General features: G+C 39.8%; 1 protein-coding gene across 1 annotated transcript; it reads right to left on the reverse strand.

Moving 5' to 3' along the window:
• Positions 1-8,680: 8,680 nt before the first annotated feature.
• On the reverse strand, positions 8,681-16,150 carry tmem116 (transmembrane protein 116). The gene is made up of 11 exons (XM_022761580.1): positions 16,030-16,150; positions 14,980-15,026; positions 14,560-14,623; positions 13,767-13,898; positions 12,102-12,206; positions 11,466-11,515; positions 11,273-11,356; positions 10,577-10,712; positions 10,329-10,473; positions 10,111-10,190; positions 8,681-9,534 (listed from the first exon to the last, which is right to left on the reverse strand). The coding sequence occupies exons 1-11, from the start codon at positions 16,108-16,110 to the stop codon at positions 9,364-9,366; spliced, it is 1,095 nt and encodes a 364-aa protein (XP_022617301.1). The 5' UTR covers positions 16,111-16,150; the 3' UTR covers positions 8,681-9,363.
• Between the last annotated feature and the right edge of the window lie 550 nt (positions 16,151-16,700).

Here is a 16,700-nt window from a genome sequence, read left to right on the forward strand (position 1 = left end):
TCATAGTATAGTATGGCATAAAAATGAAAAAAAAGGTCATAGTATAATATGGCATAAAAATGAAAAAAAATGTCATAGTATAGTAAGGCAAAAAATGTCATAGTATAGTATGGCATAAAAATGCAAAAAATGTCATAGTATAGTATGGCATAAAAATGAAAAAAAAAACGTGATAGTATAGTATGGCATAAAAATGAAAAAAACGTCATAGTATAGTATGGCATAAAAATGAAAAAAAACGTCATAATATAGTAAGGCAAAAAACATCATAGTATAGTATGGCTAAAAATGAAAAAAAACGTCATAGTATAGTAAGGCAAAAAAAGTCATAGTATAGTAAGGCATAAAAATGAAAAAAAGTCATAGTATAGTATGGCATAAAAATGAAAAAAAAGTTATCTTATAATATGCCATAAAAATGAAAAAAAAGGTCATAGTATAGTATGGCATAAAAATGAAAAAAAACGTCATAATATAGTAAGGCAAAAAACATCATAGTATAGTATGGCTAAAAATGAAAAAAAACGTCATAGTATAGTAAGGCAAAAAAAGTCATAGTATAGTAAGGCATAAAAATGAAAAAAAGTCATAGTATAGTATGGCATAAAAATGAAAAAAAACGTTATAGTATGGTAAGGCAAAAAACGTCATAGTATAGTATGGCTAAAAATGAAAAAAAACGTCATAGTGTAGTAAGGCAAAAAAAGTCATAGTATAGTCAGGCATAAAAATGAAAAAAAGTCATAGTATAGTATGGCATAAAAATGAAAAAAACGTCATAGTAAAGTAATGCATAAACAGTTGTAAAAACATCATAGTATTCTATGTTGTAAAATGTCATTAAAACGTAATTGTATAGTAAGAAATAAAAAGTTAAAAACAAGTCATAGTATTGTAAGGCATAAAATTATCATAAAAACACCATAGTATGCTATGTTGCAAAATTTCATGGAAACGCCATAGTATAGTAAGTCAATAATTGCCATAGTATACTAAGGCATAAAAAGTCACAAAAAGTCATAGTATACTAAGGCATAAAAGGCTGAAAAAAGGTCATAGTATAGTAAGGCATAAAAAGTAACAAAAAAAACACATATTATAGTATTTCGTAAAAAGTTATAAAAATGTCATAGAATAATAGGGCACACAACGTCATATTATTGTAAGGCTTAAAAAGTAAAAAAATACATAGTACAGTGTGTCGTAAAAGGTAAAAAAAAAAACATAATATTGTATGTGGTAAAAAGTCATAAAAATGTCAAACAAACCTCATATATACCTCGTATACTATATCATAAAAACTTCAATTGTGTAGTGTGTCAGAAAATGTTATAAATATCATAATATATTGAGACATATAATGTCACAAAAACGTCATAAAAAAGTCATAGTATAGTAAGGTATAAAAACGTCAAAATATGGTAGGGCATAAAAAGTCATAAAAAAGTCATAGTATAGTGATGCATAAAAAGTTGTAAATACGTAATAGTACAGTGAGGCATAAAAAGTGAAAAAAAAGTCATAGTATCGTAAGGCATAAAAACGTCATGATACAGTAGGGCATAAAAAGTCATGGTATTGTAAGGCATAAAATGTCATAAAAACACCATAGTAAAGAAGGACATAAAACGTCATAATACAGTAAGGCATAAAACGTAAAAAAAAAAGTCACAGTATTGTAAGGCATATAATGTCATAAAAACACCATAGTATGCTATGTTTTAAAATGTCATAAAAATGTCATAGTATAGTAAGGCATTCAAAGTCAAGAAACACATAATATAGTCAGGCATAAAAAGTCACAAAAACGTCATGGTATAGTAAGGCATAAAATGTCATAAAAACATCATAGTGTAGTATGTCATAGAAAGTCATAAAAACTTCATAGTATAGTAAGGCATATAATGTCACAAAAACGTCTGATATAAAAACAATACAGTATGCTATGTACTAAAATGTTCTAAAAACGCCATAGTATAGTAAGGCAAAAATGGTCATGGTATTTTAATCATTAAAAAGTCATTTAAAAGTCATAGTATAGTAAAGCATAAAAAGTTGTAAAAACGTCATTGTATATTAGGGCATACAATGTCATAGTATAGGCATAAAAAGTCAAGAAACACTATATTATGCCACATAAACTGTCTCAAAAACTTCATAGTATAGCATGTCGTAAAAAGTCATAAAAACGCCATAGTATAGTAAGGCATAAAATGTCATAAAATCATCATTGTATGCCTTGTCTTAAATGTCATAAAAACGTCATCGTATATTTAAGGCATAAAATGTCAAAGAAACACCACAGTGTTTTATGTGGTGAAATTTCATAAAGACGCCATAGTATAGTAAGGTATAAAAAAAATCATAGTGACAAAAAGGCATAAAAACGTCATAAAATGTCTTAAAAACGCCATCGTATATTGAGGCAAAAATTCTCATGGTATATTTAGGCATAACTTCATGAATAGGCATGATACAGTAAGGCATAAAAAGTTATTAAAATGTCATCGTATAGAATGTTGTAAAATGTCATCAAAACGTTATAGTATAACAAGGCATAAAAAGTTAAAAAAACACCATAGTGTAGTATGTGGTGAAATGTCATGAAGATGCCATAGTATAGCAAGGCATAAAAAATTGTAAAAAACATCATAAGACTATCCGTGAAGATGTTCAATTTCACTCGACGGCTGAGTCTAATTTAGCACTAAAAAGATAGCCGTGTGTACAAACGAGTGACTTTATCTTATCTGCAGTCATAAAAAGTCATAACGATATCAATATACAGTAAGGCATAACAAGTCATAACATCGTCATAGTATAGTGTGTCATCAAAATGTCATAAAGACATCATAGTATGCTATGTTGTAAATTGTCATAAAAACGCCATAGTATAATAAGGCAAAAAAATTCCTAAAAACATCATAGTATAGTAAGGAATAAAAATTCATAAAAACGTCATTGTATAATCTGTTATAAAAAGTTGCAAAAATATCATTGTATATTAGGACATACAACGTTATAGTATAGGCATAAATGTCAAGAAACACATATGTCATAAAAAAAGCATAGTATAGTAAGACAAAAATTGACATGGTATAGTAAGGCATAAAACTTCATAAATCGTCATAGTATACCATGAAAAAAGTCATAAAAACGCCATATTATGTTAAGTCACACAACGCCATAGTATACTATATTGTAAAATGTCATAAAAACATATGTATAGTAAGGGACAAAAAGTCATAAAATCATCATTGTATGCTATGTCCTAAATGTAATAAAAATATCATAGTATATTAAAGGCATAAAATGTCAAAAAAATACCATAGTGTAGTATGTGGTGAAATGTCATAAAGACGCCATAGTATAGTAAGGTATAAAAAATATTTAAAAAACCACATAGGACTATCCGCGAACAATGTTCAATTTCACTCGACAGCCTAGTCTCAGTTAGCATTAGAAAAGTTAGCCGTGTGCACATATGAGTGACTTTGTCTTAGCTGCAGTCATAAAAAGTCATAACAATATAGTAGTATAGTAAGGTATAAAAAGTCAATAAAACGTCATAGTACAGTAGGACATAAAATTTCATAAAAACTGCATTGTATATTATGTTGTAAAATATTACAAAAGCGCTGCAGTATAGTATGGCATAAAATGTCACAAAAAGACCAATATAGTTGGTTGTAAAACGTCATATCATGGTGGAGACAGAAATCTGGACAAATAAAACCCAAAGCATGACACATCACACCAGAGGCAACCTTTTCTTCTCCTTTTATTTTACTCTGTATCGCTGCACTCACCTGGGTCCTGGTAGCCTGGAGGAGACCTGAGGAATAAACATGTTGCACAGAGTTTGTTCTCAGTTTCTCTGTTCTCACCTCAAACCTCAGTCTAACACCTGGACCTACCTGCATGAGTTATGACATCACATCCAGTCTGGAGCCAATCACGGCCCAGTGTGAAAATTACACAGTGAAACTTTTGAAACATGTAGAAGTAGAGTAGAGGTTTCTGGCACAACTTCTGGAAGTCTAAAGAGGTCAGCCAGTGAGGCTCCTACAAAGGTGTGTTAGGCGTATGGTCATGATTCTTAAAATCCACTTTGCTGACTCTAGTTTGTTTCTTGGATCTGATCTGTGCTGCAGTCACCTCTGCTGTGATGAAACCTTCTGTGTTTTCTGTCAGCACTGTGCAAACTACAGATGCAGGGTCACAAACACTGATGTTAACTGGGAAATTTTTAATGAGAACTGTGTCCAAACTGGGAGGAGGAGGAGCATCAGGACTGTATAAAACCTCACCTGTATGTCTCAGTTTTTTTGAATGTTATAAAAATGGCTGTGCGATTCTGTGACTCTCCTGTTTGTTGTTTCGAGCAAGGTTTAAAGAAATGTGACTCATTTGACAGGCGGCTCCAGAAACTACAGCTACGACCTGTTGGGCTCGGGCGTGTCCACGGTCTTGGGCTCTCCGTTGAACAGCGCTGAGAGGATGAAGCGCCCAATATCTAGTTAAGCATCCAGTTCATTTGCTTCAGCCTTCAGTCCAATCATAAGATCCTTCTCTCCACACCACGACCCCAGCACCCACAGTGGAGTCAGGTCAGTCCACACACACTAAGCAATTCAAACTGCTGTTTGTTTCCCAGAGTCACCCTGATTGATGGATCTAAGTGGCTCATCCACAAAGGAAGTGGCTTTGGCCGCTCCTCTCAGATGGTGGTGAACGACACTCGGCACATGAGCTCAGCCTGGAAGATAAAACACAACTCACGCTGACCTCACACTGACCTCACACTGAGCTCACGCTGAACTCACGCTGAGGCCACACTGAATTCAAAACGTCAGATTGTTCCTCGGTTTGGCTCCAGTACTCCGCCGTAGGTTTTCTGAAGGTGAAGGTCACAGTTTGTTTCTTCTCTGCTGAACAGAGAATAAAAGCTGAAACCTCTCAGAGTGTCGTGTGGTTTTTATTCCAGCAGAGGGCGCCACATCCTGCCACAAGAAATGAGTCTTTCCCCTGTAACAGGTAGTTACATAATGAAGTTACTGCCTCTGACCTGATGATCATGTTTCTGACCCTCCAGACCTTTTCACAGTAAAGAACATATTTATCTGTGGACGTCCAACAATGTGATTAGAAAAAGATCATTAAGTCATTATAATCACAAACAAAGTATGTAATTATTTTTCATAGAGATTTCACACAATGATTTTTACATTTTATAGATTTAAAGATAAATTGAATAATCAGTGAGCAGCTCTATAGTGAACTCTTGTGGCCTGAATGGAAACATCTTCATTTATTGGTTGTCTTTTATTTGTCCCCGGTCTGTTTTAGGATGAGTTGTTCTTCCCTGTGCTGTCAAACCAGGAAAGTTTCAGTCTCACTTTAAACATTTAGATTCAAAGCTGAGTATTTAAGAATATTTGGAAATGATTCTTTTTCTCTGTTCAGTTTGGCTTTTTTAAAACATTTTTTCATCTGATTTTCTGTCGTCTGACTTTGTTTCCTGATGCATCTGATCGTCCAATAATGTGACTGATGATTTCTCTTTTCTGCCGTTCTGCTCAGCGTCAGTAAAATCAAAACGTTGTTCTGTTTCTTCCTGTCGGGGGCGTCATTCACCTCCCATCAGGAGTGTTTATGCACAAGAACAGACGGCTGCTTGAAGGTGTGTAATCGGTTGTGATGACACGCTGACAGAGATTATGTCATCACACTGAGACGCTTCAGTGCAGAACGTGCTGTGTACACATACACACAGATTACGCAACTCACATGAGCAGAACTACGTTTCTGCACGTGTAGAGTCCTGATCACAGGCTGTGGAAAGTCCATTAAACTGGGATTTTTTTAATGATTAATTATTAATGTCTCAGCTGATCAGATATATTTACTGACGAGAGTTAACCTTTTAAACTCGTCTCCTGTGGACGTGAATCTCAGTGCGATAAACCTGATGCCAGAAAATAAGTAAAACTGATTTTTAAAATACAAATTTCAACATTTTTCCAGTTTATATCCACAAGTGATGACACATGTTAAATGATGAGTGTTTCAACTGTTTGACTTTTCATTTTTCCATTAAAAACTTTCCATTTTAATTTCAGAAAAAACACATTTTCATCATCATCATCAAAATGTGACATATTGTTCTTCAGTCACAGGTCTTTTACCAGTTACTGATAACACAACAATACCAGTCTTCATGTCATTCAACCTGGTATATAAAAGTATTTTTTGTCTTTTTATAATTTATATTTTAATTCTTATCACCAAATCTCATGTCCGACTCCAACTATCTCTGACTGTCTCCTACTAACACGTGTTGTGATGGGTCTGATTCCTCCGTCCTGCTGCCACCAACACTCACAGCACCAAATGTGGATTAATCCGCCGCTGTGTTGAGGGGCAGTCGGTTTGAGTTTTGTTAACTATTATACAAATATAGAATTACACCAGATTGATAATTTCAACCTGGATCAGATGATGTTTTGGCAACTATATATAATAAATAACTGGAGCCCCCTCCCTCCCTGGACGCAGCCTGTACGTATCCACACATTTGACCATTAACTGTGATTGTGATGATCTGTTATCTGAAACACATAAAAGCCTCACTGAGCCACAGAGAAACATCTGAGCCACGTTTTATTTATTCAACTGTTGTATTTATTGTGTCAGATTCACAGACAGAGGAGGGAGAAGAAAACATATATGAACATCCATTAAAACAAAGGCTACAAATATACAGATGAACAGTCAAACAAACAGAAAAAAGAAGATGTAGATATGATCCTCTATGAGATTATTGTTCAGGAAAACGTCCCCAAGTCTTTGGATTTGTCCTTTTAAGCCTCTTTACTTCCCACAGAGAGAGTCTGAAGACGCTTAAAGAGTTACACAACTGCAGCCACAGGTGAAACGAATGATGCAGCTGCTTCAGTCTCAGGGTCAGGTGGTGGTGTTGGTGTTGGTGTTGGTGTTGGTGTTGGTGTTGGTGTTGGTGTTGTTGGTGTTGGTGTTGGTGGTGTTGGTGTTGGTGTTGGTGTTGGTGTTGTTGGTGTTGGTGGTGTTGGTGTTGGTGTTGTTGGTGTTGGTGTTGGTGTTGGTGTTGGTGTTGGTGGTGTTGGTGTTGGTGTTGGTGTTGGTGTTGTTGGTGTTGGTGGTGTTGGTGTTGGTGTTGGTGTTGTTGGTGTTGGTGTTGTTTGTGTTGTTGCTGTTGTTGCTGTCATCGCTCCGTCACGGTTCAGTGACAGTTTGCTGCCGTGACGTTACGGACTTCAGTATTTCAGAGAAGCTGAGGTTTGACTGAAGGTGAAACTCATTGTCCTGCAGATTCTGGCGAAACGCCAGGGGCCGCGGTCTGAATGCCACATCACATAATGAGTGAGGCCAGCGGGCTCCTGCGTCAGGCATTTTCTCTGTGAATGAAGCCGTGGTCACATGGTGCGAGAGTTTCGGTCAGCAGCTACACACCATGATCACGACTGCAACCACGAGGGGAAAACTGGGGTCAGAAGTCACATTCATTAAGTGATTTCATCAGTACTGTCATCAGAGCTGTAGATTCTGATGTTTGACAGGTTGACCTCTGACCTTCTGCCATTCACACCCAATAACATGTTTATAATTGTTGATATTTGAATTATAATTTGCTCAAACGTCCATTCAGCTGCAATCAATCAGAGTAAGACACAGAGACAGAGAGAGAGAGAGAGAGAGAGAGCTGCAGGGATTACTGATTCAGCTCTGACCTCTTCTACTGAAGCCTTTCCTCTGACAGAGTCAGTGACAGTTTGTAGAAACACAACCAGGCTGTAAAGGTGGACTGGTGAGTAGATTGATTTTCATGTTTAATGTCCCCGACAACCTCTGTGTCTCATTTAGACACTCGTTAGCAACAGAGACATAAAGGACTAAAGAAATCTGACTGGAGTATTTACTGACTGATTTTATGTTGGAGAATAAAACATCAAAATATCTTGAGCTTGTGTTAAACACAGACCTGATTTCAGTCATCAATCAAAAACACAATCAACAAATCAGAGACTTCAGGACAGGGAACAGGAAGTAGATTAGAATACAACTAATGTCCAGGTTTTAGGACTCATTTCTGTGACATAAAATTTGTCGGTAAATATCCCAGTCCTGATTTCTTTAAGCTTTACATCTCTTTAAAAAGGGTAAAGAGAGGCTCAGCTCCAATAAAAATAAAGCAGATTTCAGGTAAAAACACTCTTCTTCTCTCTGCAGCTCTAGTAACAACAGGTCGGTGAGCCAATCAGAAGAGAGGAGGCTCTGAGCCTCTCTTCTGATTGGCTGACTGTTTTCTGAGTGATCCAATAAAAATAAAGCAGATTTCAGGTAAAACACTCAGAGAAACCAAATCCTGCAAGGTTTGGATGGTGGGTCCAGGTGGGCGGGGCTTGGTGACTGCTTTGTTGTGACATCACAAAGTTCCAGAAGTCCTGACGGCTGGTTTTAAGGCTCAGTTTCTGAATACAGGCTGTGTGCATTTCTCTGTGGACTGAGGCTTTGATACTTTCACAGTATTAATATAGAACCTAGACCTGATCTATAATCACACTACACATGGACAGAGACCTTTACACTGGAGGAGCTTTTTAAAAAAAACGGCATCACAGATTCAAAAAGATGTTTTAAACAAATAAATGTTCCTTAAAAAAAGCTTCATGATGTTTGTACACAACTTCCTAAGTTTAAACTCAAGCTCTTCATTCTCTTGAACTTCAGTCTCAAACTTCCTGAACTTGCAGGTGGGGGCAGAGCTGAGTATCGAACCTGTCACATATTCAAGGCCCCTTATCTCAATATTAATATAAAATGTTTGTGGTCTTTTTAAGGTGGAAATGAACTGGTTCTATTCTCTGGTGCGTTTAAACTGTGAAAATAACTTCATACTTTAAAGTGAATTTCTTCTAATGATCAATGTTTTTAATTATTTACAGGTTAAAACGCCTTCAAATATCATTTTGTTCTGTTTGCTGAGGGGCTGAAATCATTGAAGTCAAACCTGTTATAATGCCACCCACCACCAGGGGTCATGTGACCTGGATCAGAACAGTAAGCACCTGTGAGGTCTGCCATGTCTCTTTCAAATCCTTTTTGTTTGTCGTTCTTCCTCTTGGTGTAAACTCCCCCTCCTTCTACTTGTTCCCTTTTTCTCGCCTCAGCGGTTCAGGATCAGAGGTGGAAGTCTTTGTCCTCTGAACAGAGACGACCTCGGTGTTTTCCCTCCCGCTGAAAGTGAAAGTTGAGACTTTCATCTTGAGTCTTTTCTGCACATGAGAGAAAACACCCACTCAGCCTCAGTGTGTCTCTTGTCTTTCAGCTGATGTTGGGGAGCGCCTGGTAGCTTCTCTTTTTCTGCGATCGCAGCAGAGGCGTCTGAGTGTCCACGTCCCGAGACAATGCCGTCCTGCCGGCTCGCCGCAGCCGTGCACGCGTCCATCCGTAGACCAGACAGTTGAGGAAACCCTGAGAGGCCGAGGTGAAGGCCTGAGGACGGGGAGATCATCATCAATCCTTCTGATGGTTTTCCACATTTTAATGCAACTTGTTCTCAACTTTCTTTTTGCTGCTTTTTAATGGACTATTTCCTATTTCCAGTATTTCATACAAAACATAAAAATAACTCGAGTCAGAGATTATTTGACTTTTCAGACGTTTCCTCCTTCTTTATCAGCGTGTTGATCACTGAGTAATACACAGCAACAAACTTGGCCCCTTAAAGCAGAGTATTCTTAATATATATTGTATATTATTATATAATATTCTATATATAAAACCTGGAGTTAATTAACAGCCGGGGTGTGATGTCATATAATGTTCATTTCTGCTGCTATAATTTCATAAATTCATCAATATAATTCTGTTTTTCGGTCGAGGGCCTGAGGGGTCGGGGGCAGGAGACTCTGTTTTCAGTGACTGTTTATGTTCCTTATAAAAGGAAATGAAAAGAGACAAAATGATAACAGAGAGGGAAAATGAAGCGGCATGCAGAGGTTGAAGGTCACAGTGAGGAGACCTTGTTCACAGGTGAGGTTTAAAGCCTCCGTCCTGCAGCACACTCACCTGCGATATGTAGAAGACGACCCCGGCCTTGCCCTGACACGCCGAGGGCTTCACCACCCGCAGAGACGCCAGACCCACCGCTGAGGGAGCAGCACACAAACACACCGGTTACCTCCATTGCTGGAGCCACAGCAGCCAATCAGGACTTTCCAAACTCTGCCACCAGGTCGATTCCGTTCAGTAACCATGGTAACTTGAATTAGGATGAAGAAACAAACCTGGACCCCAGCAGAGGATGAAGACCAGTGGGTAAAGGAGCATCCGTCGGTCCATCACACGGAAGGAGGTCCGCTGCTGGTTGCCAAGGTAACCGTTTGACGTCACAACCCGCCTGTAAATACGCCGGGCTTTCACCACGAACACCTGGTGCAGCAGAGACAGATTCATGTTATACGAGGCCGCCATTTGTTCTTTAGTCCAACATGCCTACAAACATATGAGCGGTACGTCACGCGTGTGAACTCACCGTGATGCTGAGGAGTGTGAGGATGAAGGCGAGGAGGAAGACGACGATGCTGTAGGTGTGCAACAGGCTGCAGGTTGTGACTGGCTGATGTTGCTCTGTGGTCAGGTACAGTGCTCCAGTGTGCAGCAGCAGACACCTGGTTTGATACAGTGCAAAGAAAAATCTAGAGTCAGCTTCTCATGGTCGTATCCCTCCGCCACTCAGACTGGTCTCAGGTTACTTCCTGTTTATCCTGAGTGAGAGAAAATATTAAATAGGTGTGTGACATTTTGTTATAATTTCTGTCTTTCAAGTCTTGAGTAACGGCTAAAACATGTTTTCTGCGGTCACCGTGACCTTGACCTTTGACCTTTGACCACCAAAATCTATTCAGTTCATCCTTGAGTCGTGGTGAACGTTTGTGCCAAATTTGAAGACGTTACGTCGAGGCGTTTCTGAGACATCGTGTCCACGAGAATGAGACGGACGGACGGACAACCTGAAAACAAAATGGCCGCCGCTCTGACAGTCACCGGACGGAGGAATAAAAACTCAAACATCAAACACATTTCTAAATAACTTCACATCATCTGTTCCAGAGTTTTCCTTCATAACTTTCTGACTTAAATAAATAAACAACTAGATCAAGAATCAGAGTAAAAGTTGGAAACAGGTAAATATATTTTTAAACAGGTAAATAAAAGCACCTCTCCTCACCTGTAGGGCTCACTGAAGTTGGCCTGACATTGGCTGATGTTCCCTTGTATAAACACAGGCATCATCAGCAGCAGAGGAATCACACTGAAACAGGTCAAACAGTTTATTCAACACGTGTGTTTTCCATGATTTTTATGCTGGAACTTGAACGTCACTTTGCTTCTTCCAGTGTCACTGAACAGTTTGGACTCACCCTGAGAGCAGAGCAGTGGTTTTACCAGCTGTGCTCACTCTGTTGGAAAACTGTGGAGAAAAAGGCAGGAGAAGGTTGTTGGACCTTATTAACAGAGTATTTCTATTTTCTATATTTCTATTTTCTATATTCTATTTCATTCTGTTAAAGCTCCATGTTTCTTCTTCTGTGTTTTATTTGAAGTGTTGATCCATCAGAAGATATGAAAACCATCTCAGTGTAGTTTTACATCTCCTCTCTCAGGCTTCTCTCTGCAGCTCTAGTAACAACAGGTCGGTGAGCCAATCAGAAGAGAGGAGGCTCTGAGCCTCTCTTCTGATTGGCTGACTGTTTTCTGAGTGATCCAATAAAAATATACCAGATTTCAGGTAAAAACACTCAGAGAAACCAAATCCTGCAAGGTTTGGATGGTGGGTCCAGGTGGGCGGGGCTTGGTGACTGCTTTGTTGTGACATCACAAAGTTCCAGAAGTCCTGACGGCTGGTTTTAAGGCTCAGTTTGCATTTTCTCATCTACAGTGATTCATTCATTCATTCAAATTCCACCTTTTCTAAACTGGAAAAATTATGTTTTCTTCACCTTGTTGATGTCTGAGTCTAAGACAACCCCTTACCTGTGAGGTGGGCGTGTATCTACCTGTACAGGGTATCCATCATGGCAGCTGTAGAACTTCTCTCTGATTCCTGTGTAGAGGTTCCACATGTAGTTGAGCGTGTAGAAGAAGGAGGCCATGTACAGAACCTGGCAGAACAGAGACACAGTGTGAGGTCATCATCAGGCTGCTCGCCCTCGTGTCACATTCACGTTCACACGTTGTGAACAGTGAACACGCCACAGGGAGAAAATCAGCAGCAGACCCAGGGGTCGCTGCCTCTCAACAATGGATGTAGGTCAGGAATGTTTTTCTGTTTCCCTCTTTACATCCAGTCTGTTGTTTGTCCTGGTCCTGGTCCTGCTCCTGGTCCTGCCCCCCCCCCCAGCTGACCCAGTTCAGGATCAGCAGTTCTGGACCGGGTCGTCTGGGACAAACTGCCCCAAAACACCAGGACAGGACGGGGTGACTTGTTTACTGTCCAGTCAATATTTCACCAGTTCATCGCAGCAGTCTAAACACGGTGCTGTAGAGTCAACATCCTTTAAAGGACCTCTCTGTCTTTTTGCATGTTCAGCCAATTAAATCTGAGTCTTTAAGGTGACGACGTGCAGCAGAGACTTTATGTTCCTGCAGCAGACTTCCTGCTGCAGATCACCTGTTCTCTACCTAAAGTTCCTCAGAACATTGTCTGAGACGTTCTGCGCAGGAGAGAGAACCGTAGAGAAACTCTGCTACTGAAGGTTTAAAGGTGGAAAGATCAGCAGATGATCTGGAAAAGACTCAGCTGTTTTTTTCCCATGTGTTGAGAAACCTTAAAGAAAGGAGTCATGTCCCATGTGGTCCAGCGGTCAGGAGTCCCGGGTTCGACTCGTGGTGTGGGAATGAAAACCTTTGTGATTGTTTACGGTCAGAAACAGTCCGGTGTGACCTTCGGCCAGGTTCAGTCTGCTGCGTCACTGATTCAGACATTGCTCTCAGTAACAATACGTTACTAAATGCAGAGACAGGAGTGTAGATCTGAAGAATCTCCTGCAGGTTTCTGTATTTGGGAGTTTTGATTTCAGGTGTTTTTCTCAGCAGGAAGTTGAGATTTTCCAGTTGTAAACTGTCTCTCTGGGTCAGGAGGATTAAGAATAAGTTTTATATGAAGGTTCCTTATTTTGTCTGACTTTTGAGGAAACACACTGTTATTGTAAAAGCTCAAAACTTTTCCCAAAAAAACCAGCAGCAAAAAGAGAAAGAGGCTGATTGAGCGGTGGCTGGTGAGTCGGTGTCATCTGACCTCATGCTGCTTCTTCAGCAACCTGAACTCTTGGTTTGAATATTAAATATTTGACGTGCAGAGGCCATGTGCACTTTATAGCAGTGTAGAGCTCAGACACACGAAGTGAGGCAGTCACACTCTGCTGCAGTGTTTCCTGTTTCCTGTGCTGCATCACTGGATCAGACTGAAGACGTGAAGATTTAAAAAAACCCCAGAAACATAAACTGTAGCTTCATTTTTAAAAAGGAGGAAACGGTGCATTTGTTGGGGACTATTTTCAGCGGCGGATTAAACCACACTTGGTGCTGGAGTGAATATTTGTGGCAGCAGGACTGATGTTTCTGGAAACAACGGAGGAGCCGATGAATCAGACATATCAGGGTGTGTGTGTGTGTGTGTGTGTGTGTGTGTTGTTTTAGTGTGTGTGTGTGTGTTGTTTTACCTGTTCCACAGTGTGCAGGTTGTAACAGTGTGCGTTCAGGCTGTTGCAGTGTTTAGAGAAGAGAGCGGCTCCGATCAACCAGCAGAGAGCAAGCAGCAGGTCTGACACACTGAGCAGGAACAGAGGCTGCAGCTGCGCGCACACACGCACACACACGCACGCACGCACGCACGCACGCACACACGCACGCACGCACACACACACACACACACACACACACACACACACACACACACACACACACACACGAAGGGGGTGAAGAGTTTACATCAGTTTCTACATGATGAGATAAATAAATGCAAAATATATGAAAAGATTGTGTTTGTGAGACGATGCTCAGATATGAATTTAAAACCTCTCATGAACCTGATGAAGTGAAAACAACAAAGTGAGACTGAGATAAAGAGGCGGAGACACAAAGACCAGCTTCACTTTGTGTTGACTCTTCAGTATGAACCCATCAGTCCTCCAGGATTTCACAGGCTGAAATACCTGAAATAAAAATACCTCAAATCCCTGATTTCACAGCAGCTTTTCTCACAAATTGTGTTTAGATGTTTTTTTGCAATGAAACTGCCAGAGAAAATCAATTGATCAAGGTTTTGATCAGGGACTGGTGTGATTGGTTTAACTGGAGGGAAACTTTGATGATTGGTCAAACGTGGACAGAAATGTGGAGGTCGTGCAGGGGTCACGGGGCTTGGTTGGATTTTGGGTGAAGTATTTTGACTCTGTGGAGGGACTGACTGACACTGAACATCATGTCACAGGCGAGAGTCTGTGGGCAACTGACCTCGGGTGTGCGGCTGAGTCTCTGTGACATCACACAGGCGATGATGGAGCCCGAGCCCAGAACGCTGCGAATCAGATCCCACAGACACATTAAATTAATACTTCATCACGTTCTTATTTCACATCAGTTCATCCTGAGCTGAATTCATCCAGTCAAACCTCTCTGAGTGTAAACGCTGTGCAGGAGCTACAGCTGTGAAACATAAAGGAGCTGTAATCACATTATTTCATGTTGACTGCAACATTTCCCTCTATTGTTTGAGTGCTGTGACCTCTGACCTCTCTCCTCTTTCCCAGTGCTGCTTCTCAATGTGAATTATCCAGAAATAAAAGCTGAATGTGCTGATTTTAAATATTAAAAATCTTAATGGTTCAGTAAGATTCAGACTTTAATTCTGAGAGCGGTGACGACCTCACTTACCTGAGCAGAGCCATGACCAGCTGGATCCACCTGACGGCTTCATACACCTGCAGACAGGAGGCATTCAACGTCACCGACGTCACACTCAGTTCAAATCAACCAAACAGGTCCCACACACACACAAACACACACACACACACACACACACACACACACACACACACACACACACACACACACACCTTCGCTGCAGATGTGAAAGTCATAAAAATAGAGAGGGAGACGAACTGTGAGCGAGACGTGAAAAACCCCACAGATCGTCTGAAACCTGAACACAACCTGCAGCTGAGGAGCTGACGTTGTCAGCTGATCAAGCTAATCAATGAACTTCAGTAAAGATGTTGCAGCTGTTTCTTGTGTTAATTACAAACTGAATCACTTTGTGATGTCTGATGAGCATTTCATCATTTTATGTTCTATTTTGTAAATCTTTGTAAATATCTATTGTATATTATATTATAATTATATATATTTATATTATATTATTATCTATTATTTGTCTTTCTAAATATTTCTTACTGGCATTGTGCAGTTTTTCTGTCCCGTGTCTTTGCTGCAGTGACAGTGTATTAAACTGTGCTGTATATAGAAACTGACTTGACGGAATAATTGATTTATTAAAATTTAAAAGTGACGGCTCCAAATGAAAACACTCCTTCACACAGACACACAGCTGCTGATGCTGTGAGTCCATCCACACTAAAAATACTGCAGTAACTTTATGATACTTGCTCCTGCTCCTTTATCCTTGTGTTGCTTTACATGAATTTGACAGATATATTATTATTACTGGTGACACTGTGTATTAAAATATGATGTAAAAACATCCCTTTAGTCACAATCTTTTTTCTGGCCTGATGAATCAAAAAGCAAAAAGACAATAGAGTGTAAATATGTATATGGATCTCCTGACTCTACAGTGATTTAAATTTATTATTTGTTTGTTTATTGATTGATTATCCCATGTCGAGACCCACTGGATCAATAACAATGACAGAATATAAAGTCCATAATATAATGTGTGTCCCCGTGTCTCAGTGCGACTCTCACCTCAGTCCAGTCCTGAGCTCCAGTCGTGTTGGTCTCTGAGCTGTTGGTGAAAATGTCCTGGAGTCTCTGAGCAGCCGCCATGATGAAGAGGAGCCTGAAGTCTGAGTGGAGGAGAGGAGCAGGGATCAGGGTGAGACCTGGACCTGCAGCAGCCTGACAGGAGGTTTTAACCTGCTGCCACTGACTCCACCCACTGTCTCAGCCTGACCACGCCCCCTGCAGGAGGCTGGGGTCAGACCAGAGCAGGACTCCTGTGTCTCTGCTGCCACCTTCAGGACAGATGTGAGAACACCATCAGGATGTTTGTGGAGGCTTTAATGAACTCGAGAGACTCGACACTAAAAGCAAAGATAGAAACTGATGGAATCCATAAATATTCACATTATTTTCTATGAAACTGAAACAAAGAAAATCCACAAACATTCACATCTGAAGATTTAATCCAACAACTAATCAATTATTAATTAATCAATAATTAATTAATCGTTTTTAATTCAGACAAAAACCAAATCATGTCGTTTATTTACCAGCCAGCACTGTGTGAATGTTCTTTACATTCTCTGACTCAGGACTTATTACTTGCTTCATTATTAATATTTCTTCCAGACAGACTCCTGAAGTCTGGTGGATGAAGCAGATCAGGACCAGGAAGTGAGCACACACAGGAAGTG

The sequence above is a fragment of the Seriola dumerili genome, unplaced genomic scaffold, assembly GCF_002260705.1.
Source record: "Seriola dumerili isolate Sdu_G_001 unplaced genomic scaffold, Sdu_1.0 BDQW01000415.1, whole genome shotgun sequence".
NCBI lineage: Eukaryota > Metazoa > Chordata > Actinopteri > Carangiformes > Carangidae > Seriola > Seriola dumerili.